Source organism: Lipomyces chichibuensis (assembly GCF_038497645.1).
Source record: "Lipomyces chichibuensis strain CBS 12929 unplaced genomic scaffold V1513scaffold_4, whole genome shotgun sequence".
NCBI classification, from domain to species: Eukaryota; Fungi; Ascomycota; class Lipomycetes; order Lipomycetales; family Lipomycetaceae; genus Lipomyces; species Lipomyces chichibuensis.
This window is the reverse complement of record NW_027117456.1, coordinates 421,247-433,445: the sequence shown is the minus strand read 5'-3', so window position 1 is coordinate 433,445 and position 12,199 is coordinate 421,247. Positions and strand designations below refer to the sequence as shown.

Below are 12,199 nucleotides of genomic sequence, written 5' to 3'. Positions count from 1 at the left end.
GCAGTGTACATCTGATACTATCTATGAGAACTAGTCAGGATCGCACTCGATCACGCCATGATAAATGTTTCTCCTTAAGATATTCTTGGTTGTTGTATACGAACTAGTCTGTCGTTGAGCGCTATATGTCAAAGCGGTTTCGTTTAACCGGCTAATTATGAATCGGCTCACGCCATTTATGTGTAGATCACGTTGTGCACGCTCCCCCTTAGCTAAATCTTTGTTGCAGCCACTTACGGCAGTGGCTGATGGACCGCCGTCGGCCGAGTAAACTTACGAATGCCCCTGGGGGGACGAACCTAAAATGCGATTGTTACCTTCCCGACTCAACGCACTCTCTTCGAAATATAAATTTTTTTTCATAGGATTAAGGACTGACTCTACATTTTTCAGTTACTGTTAAATCGCTTTCAAAATCTAGCATGGCAATTCCGTCGACACTGGCATCGAATGCCTGTATATATACCACTTATGGCGTGTTCTTGTGAGTGGTTTTGTTAGAACTTCGCCATACCGTAATGGCTCCGTCCCCTAACACTTTGCAGGGTGTTTGGATTACTAGTCGCTTGGAAATTTTCAAATAGAAAGGAGTTCCTTGCCGCTATTAAAAGCCAACGCGGTAAGCCATCTTATTAGTCAATTGTCTTCAACGACTTAACTGACACCGTGAGACAGCTCTGCCGCTCGCGTTCAATTTCATTGCTTCTGGTATGTAAACTTTGACATCCACAGTCTAGGTGGGACAGTCACTCGTGACTCTGTGTGTGCACTCTATTTCTTCCGCATCGTATTACTGCTTTGGTCGACTATTCTTTCTGGCATTCTGTTTCTCTTTCTCCATGCCCACGTCTCTGATGATGTCAATTCTATTTTCTCGCGTCAAAAGTACATCCATGCTAGGCTTCCGATAATTAGGAATGGATATGGACCTGTAAGAAGAGACATTGTTTAGTTTCATCGTTGTCCGATGAAAAAGTTTATCTAATCTAACATAAGTCTCAAGTTTAGATATGATATCTTTCCTGTCGAGGAGTAATTAGATTGCCGTCGACAGTGACGTGGCCACTGCGGGTGCTCGTCTACCTTAGCTATCAATCTCTTACAGATAAAGTTCTAAGTGAACTGCATTAAATCTCAGCCGAAGATTCGTATGCATTAGATTGAACTGCTAGGTAGTCGGGCTGAGATACAAACCGTTAGAACTCGACCAAGTTAATACTTGCGTGAGGAATGTGTTGCCGCCGCCATACATATATGGGGTCCTTTGCTGTCTGATTTTCTTTAACTTACAGTCTAACCTTTTGGTTTGTGCTTATCACTAGCTATGGGATGCGGAATACTTTTAACATATCCTGAAATTGGCATTGTTGCAGGGGTGCAGGGTGTATTGGTTTACGCTCTCAGCTCGTCGCTTCCAATTATGCTTTTTGCTTTTATTGGACCACTTGTTAGGAAGAATTGTCCGGAAGGCTTTGTCCTAACACATTGGGTTTTTGAGCGTTTTGGATATTGCGCCGGACTCTATCTTGGCATCTTGACTATTCTTACCATGGTACATTATTCTTGCATGACTAAATGCTCTCACGTATAACTAAGCAAGTTTCTAGTTCCTCTATATGGCATCGGAACTTACCTCTATCCAGGCTCTGGTTGAGCTGTTGACCGGAATGGACGGTCTGCCAGTTGTCATTGTCGAATGTGTCGTCACCACGATATATACAACTTGGGGTGGGTTTCACACGTCTTTCTTTACGGACAATGTGCAAGGTATCATGATGACTCTGCTGCTTGTCGTCGTGTCCATAGCCATGGGGACCAATATTGAGATTGACCGGAGTCAAATCGCTGCTTCTGGGTTGATCGGATCTACTCGACTTGGATGGCAGTTACTTTATATCTTGCCGGTTGCTATCGCATCTAACGATTGCTTCTTATCGGTAGGTAAGCTAACACCTTATGGTCGCCATGAAAGCTAATAGTTGTTGTAAGGGCTTTTGGCTACGTACGTTTGCTTCCAGAAACGATAAAGAGCTAAAGATTGCGTGCGCCATCGCTACGTTCGTACTTTTTGTTTATCTCACACTATGCGGTTTTACGGGTATCATTGCCGACTGGTCACATTTGTATCCTGGAAATCCACCGCAAGATGCCTATCTTGCTTTTTTTCTCATTGTCGAAACTTTACCTGCCTGGGTTGTTTGCTTCGTCCTAGTTTTCGGTGTTGCCCTCTCCACTGCCGTGTTGGACAGCTTGCAGTCCGCAATGGTCTCCTCTGTGTCAAACGATATTTTCCGCAACAAACTGCCACCTAAGTACGTCCGTGGCATGGTAATTGTCGTTATGATCCCGGCTATATTTGTCGCCCTTAAATCACCTAACGTGCTCCAAATCTTCTTGATTTCTGATCTCATTTCGGCTGCAGCAATGCCAAGCATTCTTCTTGGATTGAGCCCACACCTTTTCTTCTTGAATGGCTTCGACATCATTGTGTCCGGATATGGTGGTGTTATGAGCGTTTTCATTTTCGGATGCGTATACTACGGCTCAGCATCGGGCGGAGGATCTATGTTACTGCTAATGAATGGCTTATATGGGGATGATTGGAGTGCGTTCGGTGCATTCGTTGCAGCCCCCGTCGGTGCGTTACTTTTTCTGGTAGCATCTGTGTTATTCCGGGCAATCGTGTGCATAATGTATGCGAAGGCAACTGGTACCGAATTCACGGTGTTTAAGAAGCCATTGCAATCGCCTGTGGAAATGAACAGCGTCGATCTTGTTAGCATCAATAACGAACCCGAGTATCCTGATGAAGAGTCACTTCGTAATAATGGGATGTTGACCAAGAAGGTGTCGTATTAACGATTCTTTTATTATGTGGGCATATATTGAAATCATTTTTGATGTGATTACACCCGGATTTAAAATGGAATTGTGGCAATCATATGTTATTTAATAAAATTACTTGACTTCAATTATCGGCGAGCAAACGTTTGCATGGCTGTTAGTTAGTTCTATGTGGCTCTGAGTACTACGACACGAGGTATTTTTATATTAGATCAGTAATTTCGCCGTGCAAAATAACAAATTATGCATTTTTGGTGGCAATGAAATCCAGCTAGTTTTATTTGCTCGTGAGGGGCGAAATAGTGGCATACACTGATGTACGCTGCGGTGCTGAATATTACTGTGACCTTTCCACAGTGTTCTCTGCGAGCACAGTACGACCAGCCGAGCCTCCCATAATCTTCCTCGCCGGCTACTGACTTCGAGAGTTGACCCAGTCGAGTTTATCTGAGACTCGCAGCGCACTGGTTGATCACCTAATCTACACACTTCCTTCATCATCAAGGTTCTGTCCGCACTGCCTAAATACGGAATATACCAAAATATCTGAAAAGACATATAGCGCTATTATTCGGTTACAATCGTGTATATAATGTCAGAGGCAGCATCAGAGAACGCGCCCGCTCCAGCCAGCAGCGAAGAAATCAAGGTCACTGTGAAGTAAGTAGCCTTCTTGCGATTTTGATCGATACTTGTGAGCTTGTTACGGTGTTGTATTTGTGCGTGATATTATCGCGATTTCCTTGAACTTGCGTTCGGGAGATGGCACGCGTCCATTAGTGGACTGCTGTCTGAAAGTGTAGGTTCAGCGGAACATCAGCTAACTACATATACTTGGTAGATCTTCAGCCGATCAGAAATACACAGTTTCTGTATCACCATCACTTCTAGTTTCAGACTTCAAACAGCTGCTAGAACCTCAATGCAACATTCCGAAAGAGCGCCAGCGATTGATCTACTCCGGTAGAGTACTGAAAGACTATGAGACTTTATCTTCGTACAAGATACAGTCTGGCCACACTGTTCATCTCGTCAAGAGCGCTGCACCCCCGTCCTCTTCTACACCGGGTGCCAGTACAGCGTCCCAGCCTTCCGCTCCTTCCGTTCCCCAGAATATTGCTGCTGGCCAAGGTGCCGGAAATCCTTTGGCGGGGTTGACTGGAGCTCGATATGCTGGTCATGCTCAATTGCCCAGTGCTAGCTTATTTGGACCAGATGGAGGCGTATGTTTACTTTGATTATCAACGAGACTTGCAATGGAGATTAATCTGACTTAGATGGGACCACCACCTTCAGAAGAACAACTGATACAAGCGATGTCCAGTCCCATGTTTCAGCAGTCGATGAACCAGATGCTTCAGAACCCTCAGATGATGGATTATATTATTAGCTCCTCTCCCAATCTTCAGGGCATGGGTCCACAAGTCCGGCAAATGATGCAGAGCGAGCAGTTCCGACAAATGATGACCAACCCGGACACTATGAGACAAATGATGAGTTTGAACAGAATGTTTGGAGGTAATCCATTTGGAGCTCCTGGTCAGGGCACTCAGACCTTCCCTGAACCTGGCCGGACAACTTCTACGGAGACATCGACTACTAGCGGCAACGGTTCACAGGCGGCTACTGGGACTACGGGTGAAGCAAACACAAGTCCCCCTGCAAACCCATTTGCGAGTCTGTTCCCCGGCGGACTTCCTAATGCTCCTGCTGCTGGAAACCCATTTGGCGCTTTGTTCAATAATCCTATGTTTGGAGTACCTGCTCAGGGAACCGACGGCAATACGGGGACAGAAAATAATGCGGCTCCCAATCCACTCTTTTCTCCGGAAATGCTTAGCCTGATGATGGGAGGAGGGGCTCCTCCTGCAGAGGATAATCGACCTCCAGAAGAGAGATACGAGGCACAGCTTCGGCAACTGAATGAACTTGTATGATCTGACTCTGTGTGCGAGTGGCAAATCCAAGCTAACATAGAATAGGGGTTCTTTGATTTTGATCGAAATGTGCGGGCACTAAGACGCAGTGGCGGTAATGTCCAAGGTGCCATTGAAGCATTGCTGGATGGAGCCGTCTAAAAATGGACGGGCACGTTTCATATAGTGCATTATGAAAATTCAACTGCGTCGGCCCTTTGTATTTGACGTGACGCTTCATTTGCAATATTTGCGGTTTCTTTTGTGTTTGTTAGTTCGATTCGATCTTTGATCTTGTATGTAATAGTAATGGACGATTGTGACTGGAATGCATAATAATAATAATAGTAATAACATAGACGATATGTAGTTTATTTCCTTATGATACTATAATGATGTGCAGCAACAAACTGTGAATTTGTGATAACGTGCTAATAATAACAAACTTGCTGTTCTTGGGAGTGTGTGCTCGAGGCGGTCGAGATCTGCGATTGCTGGTCCATCGCCCAGACCATGTGCGTGGTGTGTGGCTTACGATACCGCAGGGCAAGTTTCAGCCCAAATGGGACTCTATCTAACCGTTCTACAGCTACGCCACCTCAAGACTGATATTGATTCAATCGAGATAAATCTATTGGAACATGTCGCAATCGCCGAACAGGTCTTCGCCAGCTAGGAGAAGGTCGATCTTTGCAGCAGAGGTGATACCGGACTCTAGAGTCTTTGCCCATCAGCAGCAGCAACAACATAGCCAAGCGGTGTCGCCGAGTCAGGAGCGAACAGGAACCTTCCCGCTTAGCACATCCGCGTCATCTATTGCATCCTCAACACTACTGGACCACAGAGCGTATCCGAGCACCTTTCCTTCGGCCCGAAGAATGTCTACGACTGCCTACGGTGCCGGCGACGATATGAATGGCAATGACATACGGTTACCCCACGAACTGCCCATCACACTTGATCAGCGAAATATGAACCGGATACGTCGCAACGATAGCCTTGCGCTCGAGAATGAACTTGCGTCGGACAGGTACTTGCTGCGGGACAGGCGCCGCAGTGTGTCGAGTACGCATTCGGTAGACCATTGGCCAACCGTGCGGCCTGAAATCGGCGAGACGTCTGCGAGACAGGCAAACGAACGTTATTTAATTGACATTGACGAAGGCCAGAATTATCCGGCCGCGAATTCTGGAGAATCATTACAGAATGGCATTAACGAGTATGATTCGTCTTCAGCGCCACGCTCTCGGAACATGTCAACTACTTCCTTGAATGACGTCTGCGTGCCCATAGAGACGCAGGATTTCATGGACCCAGCATCTGGTAAGCAAAAGAACTGGCCTGATATTTCTGCTCTGGTCGAATGGAGTGAAACTGAGCGAGCGGCCAGTGCTCCAGGTACTCCGGAGTTGATGATGATTGACGGGCGACCAAGATATGGATCCCGCACGGACAGCCCAGCGTATTATCTTGAGGACAATACTGTTGTGCCAGAACGACGGAGGCGGGGCTCTGGCGCACCTAGGGAGCCATCTCGGAACCCGTCAGAGAGACTGGGGTACCCGTTCAGATTCACATACTTTAGAGAGGATTTGGAGAAGACAATTCATTCACAATCTATTTCGGGTTTACTAGGACATGGTCTGTCATTCAGTGACCTATTCCCAGTTAGTCCAGACGTTGTGCCTTCTTCTTTCCCATCAATCCATTCGCCCTCAACTGAAGAAGCTCCCGATGTTGTCGGTCCAGATGAAAAGGGCAGTCTGCGAGGCCCCGAAAGTTTGCATTCGCGGCCTCAGTCTGCACCACCTGAGCACGGACGCCAACCTGGTCTCGAAAATTTGAAGTCCAACAAGGGACGTGCATCCGAAGCTCCAAGCTACATGCAAGATGTCCGGGAACGTCCATACCCGTTTTGGCTAGATATTCTAGACCCTACAGATGCCGAAATGAAGGTGCTAAGTAAGGCCTTTGGCATTCATCCTCTAACTACGGAAGATATCTGCATGGAAGAAACGAGGGAGAAAGTTGAGCTTTTCAGAACGTATTACCTGGTTTGCTTTCGCAGTTTCGAACTTGCGCCTCACATGTCCGCGCGCGAGAGACGTATGAGATACGGAAAGGATGCATCGAGGCGCAGGAATAACTTTGGAAAGAAGGGAGACTTGATTCCGGTTAATATATATGTTGTCGTTTTCCGTGATGGCGTGCTAAGTGTACGAACGCTAAATATTTGAAGACAGATCGGCATGCTAACTAAAATTTAGTTCCACTACCGACCGACTCCACACCCTGCTAATGTCCGAAGACGGATTCGCCAGCTTCGGGATTATGTGACTGTGTCTGCTGACTGGATTTGCTACGCGATTATTGATAACGTGACAGATTCTTTTGCGCCATTACTTGGAGAAATTGAAGAAGAGGTGCAGGATATAGACACTGAAATTCTGGAGATGCATTCTGGCGATTTATCAGATGAAGATGAAGATGACGATGACGATTTTGATCACGATGATCTTGGCCATAAGCTACATCGTCGGCGCACGGGAGGCAGCGATGCATCCAGCATATACAGCGGACGTACGTTCAACAAACACTACGACGTTAGAGGTAAGGGCGATATGCTTCGGAGAATTGGCGAGTGCCGTAAGCAGGTAATGAGCATCATGAGACTGTTGGGTTACAAGGCGGACGTTATCAAGGGTTTCGCCAAACGGTGTAATGAACATTGGGAGATTGCTCCGCGGAGTGAGATTGGTCTGTATTTGGGCGACATTCAGGGTGCGTATATTGACAGTATCGAATTGGGCTAAGTTCTGACGGCTGAATAGATCATATCATTACCATGGTTCAGAATTTGACGCATTATGAGAAGCTGCTTTCTCGAAGTCATTCAAACTATTTGGCGCAGATCAATATTGGAATGACGCAAGTCAACAATGATACGAACGATGTTTTGGGACGACTGACGATTCTTGTTAGTAGATCGTTTGCTCGTTATTTTGCTGTAGATTATGCTAACTTATTCTGCAGGGTACTATTGTTCTGCCGATGAATATTATCACTGGTTTGTGGGGAATGAACGTGTATGTCCCAGGGCAAGACAAGGAGGGATTGTCGTGGTTCTATTCAAGTAAGTTAATCAGATTTAGTACATATGATAAGAGCAGAACTGACGTTGATAGTCACTATGGGCTTGATCTTGTTTGGACTTACATCATTTTGGATTGCAAAGAAGATCTACGGTCTTGCGTGAAATATTCAACAACTACATTTTGTGTATGGATATTATAATTATATAGTGCAATCAGTGCATAATTCGTTTCAAATAATTATATCTAGTTGTTGGAGCATATGGCCATGCATTAGTTTTGCATTAATATTTTGTGCTGCAAAGCGTCTGGCGCGGAGAGTTCTTTTGAGTTTAAGGTTAATACTAGTTAATTTCTCGCAGCATTGTTTAGTGTGGCATGAACGATTGCGAATCTGACATGGTGCTGTAGATGTAAAGTCATAGTTGACCCATCCGGTAAACACTTCAACTTACACTGCTGACTGTATTATAAGGGTAGGAGTGGGAGACGCTTTAACACGTGAAGCAAGGATAAGGTTCGCTAGCTAATCCACATTCTGCACAATTGCGTCATGCGTAAAGCTCAAAACACTGCTGGGTATGACTCCTAAAAAGATATATAACGGCAGTTAAGCCATAACTTTTGTTGTTGTGGCTGCACAACCATAAGATGATTCCCCCACCTGAGCCAGCTCCATCGCTTCGCACACGCAGAACTCTCGACCCGACATCATCGCCGAGCCCACGCAGCTCCCAAACATCCCCCCAGGTCAAGCAAGCATCTAGTCTCCGTGTCCAACGTTCGATCACGGCGCCGCGTTATTGTTTTTCGCTCCTCCGACTCACCCGCTGCGTTCACGACAATCTGCGGTAGCGCTTGATCCCGCTGCCTCGCTGCCACAAGTGTGTTTTTGCTCCATCGACGGGGTCTCTACGAGGGATCTCCATCGATGATCCACTAATATGGCGGATCCGTACAACATCCCTCCCCCGCCATCCACTATCCACGTCCGGGTCCCGTCTACAAACGGCATGGCCGGGCGCACCGCGTCCGACGAGTATTACAGTGCCGCGATGCCTGCGCCCTCGCCAGCACGCGCACCTTTTCCCTACGCTGGTAGTCCCTTCGATGACCAGGACTCTATCGCCCTCGCAAGTCCCCTCTCTGGTCAGATCATCTATGCCGGTAACGGCGCCATGTCCTACGCGGATGTCTCCGGAGCTCCCCCACCAGGCGCATATGACCCTGCCGCCCTCTGCATTGATCCCATCTTCACTGATCCGTCCCTCATGTCTGCCGCGTCTGCCATGCCGATGAACCATGCCGGCAGCAGTTACTATGCCACTACAAATCTCTTTGAGGCTGCAGCCTTCGGCAATCGAGCTGATCCATATCTCCAACAACCCGGCGGCGACCTTCCCGACTACCAGGCCCAGTCTACACCAATTGCCATGATGGGATCACCTTCTGATCCCAATCTGAAGCGTGCTTACGAGTTCTCGCCGACTGACCAGGATGGGGGCGACGACTCGGACTCTGACGACACAGGCTGGGGATCGCATAAACGCAAAGGCTCAAAGAAGAAGAAATCAAAGGACCCCAGCAAGAAGATAAAGGCTGCCCAAGTGCGACCGTGAGTGCTGCTATTTCGATTTGTGCCCAGTCGAGCGGGTTGATCTGTGCTAGAATATTACTAATACGGTAGCAGGCCATTCGCGAACGACAAGCCCATAATTGTGAACCCTGATAAATCGATATTCTGGTTCGTGCAGGCAAAAAACTGCCAAAGCATGAACGTTGGTATTCGGCGATGTCGAGCCTGCACACGACGAAAATCAGGCGTGGGTGCCTGCCGCTTCATCGGCGTACGTGTGTTCCAGGAAGATGTTAGCGGACCGTACTACGATGGCGAGGATCCGGATTATGCATTTAGCGATCAGTTAAATTTGGGTCATGCGCACGATAGTTATGGACAAAAGATTCCGTCAGAGGGAGATGTCTATACGAATCGGATATGGAAGGCTGACTTTTTGGCCAAGATCAACTTTTCGGTTCCACCAAGATCAGTAGATGACATTAATTATGTTCTGGACAGTATTGCCTCTACTTATTCAGGTATGCTATATCAAGAGCTCCAGTTGGAGAAGCAGGACGCGTTACTTCGAATAGTGCCAAAAGAAGGAGAGGGCTACAGATCATTATGTGATATTTGCGGAACATCGCTATTCTCAGGCCGATACATGTGTTACTACTGTGGTCTCGAAATGTGTCTTGATTGCTACGATGACTGGAACAACCTCGGTGATGACAACAATGGAAAACTCGTGCGAAATACGCTCAGATTTGTGTTTGAGTTTTGCGCATATGGCAATCGACATCAGCAAAATTGTCTCATACCAGTGACACGTTTGATGCCAGGCGATATACAGGAGATTTACAACAGCGTTTATTCTCGCGTACCTCAGATGCCTTCATTCTCGTCATCCATGAATCCGGGTGAGCTGGAGACTCCGAGTAGTTCAACAAGTTGGGCGGTCAAGACAGAGGGCGTCCCAGAGGCTGCTGGATTCAGTTCTCTGACGTCAAGTGATCCTAACGACTCTGCTTTTATTTCCAACACAAAACCAATCGAATATCAAAATGGCGAGCTATCTGTTGACGGGTTCCGGGCAAAATGGTCAGAAGGTACTCCTCTAGTTATTCACGGTGCAGGTAGTCGTCTCAAGCTGGATTGGTCCGATTCTGGCTTCGTCCAGCGGTATGGCCGGGATCGATGTGCCTTACTGGACGATAGTGGCCAGGTGCTTGAATCAAGCGTGCGAGATTTCTTTGAGGGATTTGCTAGTGGTGTATACAATGGCAGGAAGATGAACTTGGCACTGAAAGATTGGCCAATTAATGGTGACTTTAAGGATGTGTGCCCAGAGCTATTTGAGGACTTTGAAGGCGCGTTGCCGTTTCCGATATATACAAGACGTGAAGGTTTTCTGAACCTGGCATCAATGTTTCCCAAAGAATTCAATCCCCCTGATCTTGGTCCGAAATTAGTATGTCTGAATAGCTTTGTGTGTTTTTCCGTTCCCTCACTGACTCTCTAGTATAATTCATATGCTTCATCGCATGGACCCAACGGACATGGGAGCACCACTCTGCACCTCGATGTGACTGATGCTGTCAATATTATGGCCTTTGCATACCCGAACGGATCCCCGGACGAACTCACAAATATTCCCGGTGTAGACAGTAGTCATCCACAGCAGGCAATTGGTGCGGTCTGGGATATCTTCAAGGCTGAGGACAGTGACAAGATTCGCCAGTTTATCTTAGAGCGCGAACAGGAGGATCCGATTGCTTATAATAATCCATTCCTGACCGCCAAGCGAGAGAAAGCTAAAGGCAGTAAGGTCGTGCCGAAGTTCTCCACAGATGACCCGATACATCGACAAGTCTTTTATCTTCCAGATAGCGAGCTCATTTTGCTCAGGAAGAGATTTGGCGTTGTTCCGTTTAGAGTTTGGCAGAAACCTGGTGATGCTGTGTTTGTTCCTGCTGGATGCGCGCACCAGGTTAGCAATATATCTTCATGTGTTAAAGCTGCGATCGACTTCGTTTCTCCCGGTGAGTATCTGTGGGTTGTACCAACATGTATTGTGCTAACGCTCTCTCATAGAAAACGTTCCTAGATGTTTCAATCTACTGCAAGAGATTCGTAATCTTGCCCGCGTTAAGAAGAAAGAGGATGTATTGCAGCTAAAGCAGATTCTTTACTTTGCATGGATCAAAGCGACCAATCTACTGTCGCAACAATTGGCGTGATAATTATCTATGTATTTCCCAGACCTGCACCATTGCTTTGTATGGTTTGTGTACTATTATGTTGAACTTGGCACCGGCTGGATTTGCTGAAAACTTGATGGGATTTTGCGAAGGCTATATGTTAGTTGTATCAACTATTCCGGCGGTGCGTCTTGAGGCTAATTGCTGCTGTGTCTTCGTCTACGTCGTATTTTTTCGTTTGTTATTGCTTATTGGCACTTTGAATATCGTTGGTCTTTCCATTTTTGTTACATGTTATTTTCTTTCCTTCTATTTCCATTTACTCTATTGCTTTATTTGTGATTTCCTTGCTTACTCTCTTGGGTATGAAGCTGTACATTTCTGCTCGGTGTTCCTACATTACTTACGAGATCACATAGTGCCTCAATAAAAAGAGGGTCATCTCGATACTTCAGATTTATTGATGGGAATTGTCTATTATATGTATATGCATGATGTATGTATTGAGCTAGTTTGTATTATGCGTATTGTTAATTCGATGTATTATTTTTATGTGGTGAAGTTTTTTATGTTTTGGCTGTGTTTTTG

The 12,199-nt window shown here is 46.4% G+C and overlaps 5 protein-coding genes across 5 annotated transcripts; all 5 read left to right on the top strand.

The window, feature by feature from the left end:
- Positions 1-422: 422 nt before the first annotated feature.
- On the top strand, positions 423-952 carry V1513DRAFT_429694 (uncharacterized protein; the record flags this gene model as incomplete). Its single annotated transcript, XM_066896327.1, has 4 exons — positions 423-484; positions 546-619; positions 676-708; positions 738-952. 4 exons carry the CDS (start codon positions 423-425, stop codon positions 950-952), a joined length of 384 nt encoding a protein of 127 aa, XP_066755642.1.
- Positions 953-1,324: 372 nt separating this feature from the next.
- Positions 1,325-2,859, top strand: V1513DRAFT_374448 (uncharacterized protein; the record flags this gene model as incomplete). The annotated part of the gene is made up of 3 exons (XM_066894853.1): positions 1,325-1,552; positions 1,608-1,937; positions 1,990-2,859. 3 exons carry the CDS (start codon positions 1,325-1,327, stop codon positions 2,857-2,859), a joined length of 1,428 nt encoding a protein of 475 aa, XP_066755641.1.
- Positions 2,860-3,436: 577 nt separating this feature from the next.
- V1513DRAFT_456819 (uncharacterized protein) lies at positions 3,437-4,922 on the top strand (the record flags this gene model as incomplete). The annotated part of the gene is made up of 4 exons (XM_066899596.1): positions 3,437-3,504; positions 3,686-4,067; positions 4,122-4,775; positions 4,827-4,922. 4 exons carry the CDS (start codon positions 3,437-3,439, stop codon positions 4,920-4,922), a joined length of 1,200 nt encoding a protein of 399 aa, XP_066755640.1.
- A 240-nt stretch (positions 4,923-5,162) lies between these two features.
- V1513DRAFT_218913 (uncharacterized protein) lies at positions 5,163-8,108 on the top strand. The gene is made up of 5 exons (XM_066894385.1): positions 5,163-6,976; positions 7,028-7,541; positions 7,592-7,737; positions 7,794-7,893; positions 7,946-8,108. Exons 1-5 carry the CDS (start codon positions 5,402-5,404, stop codon positions 8,014-8,016), a joined length of 2,406 nt encoding a protein of 801 aa, XP_066755639.1. The 5' UTR covers positions 5,163-5,401; the 3' UTR covers positions 8,017-8,108.
- Positions 8,109-8,796: 688 nt separating this feature from the next.
- On the top strand, positions 8,797-11,650 carry V1513DRAFT_423295 (uncharacterized protein; the record flags this gene model as incomplete). Its single annotated transcript, XM_066896025.1, has 4 exons — positions 8,797-9,467; positions 9,543-10,881; positions 10,933-11,452; positions 11,505-11,650. The coding sequence occupies 4 exons, from the start codon at positions 8,797-8,799 to the stop codon at positions 11,648-11,650; spliced, it is 2,676 nt and encodes an 891-aa protein (XP_066755638.1).
- Positions 11,651-12,199: the final 549 nt, after the last annotated feature.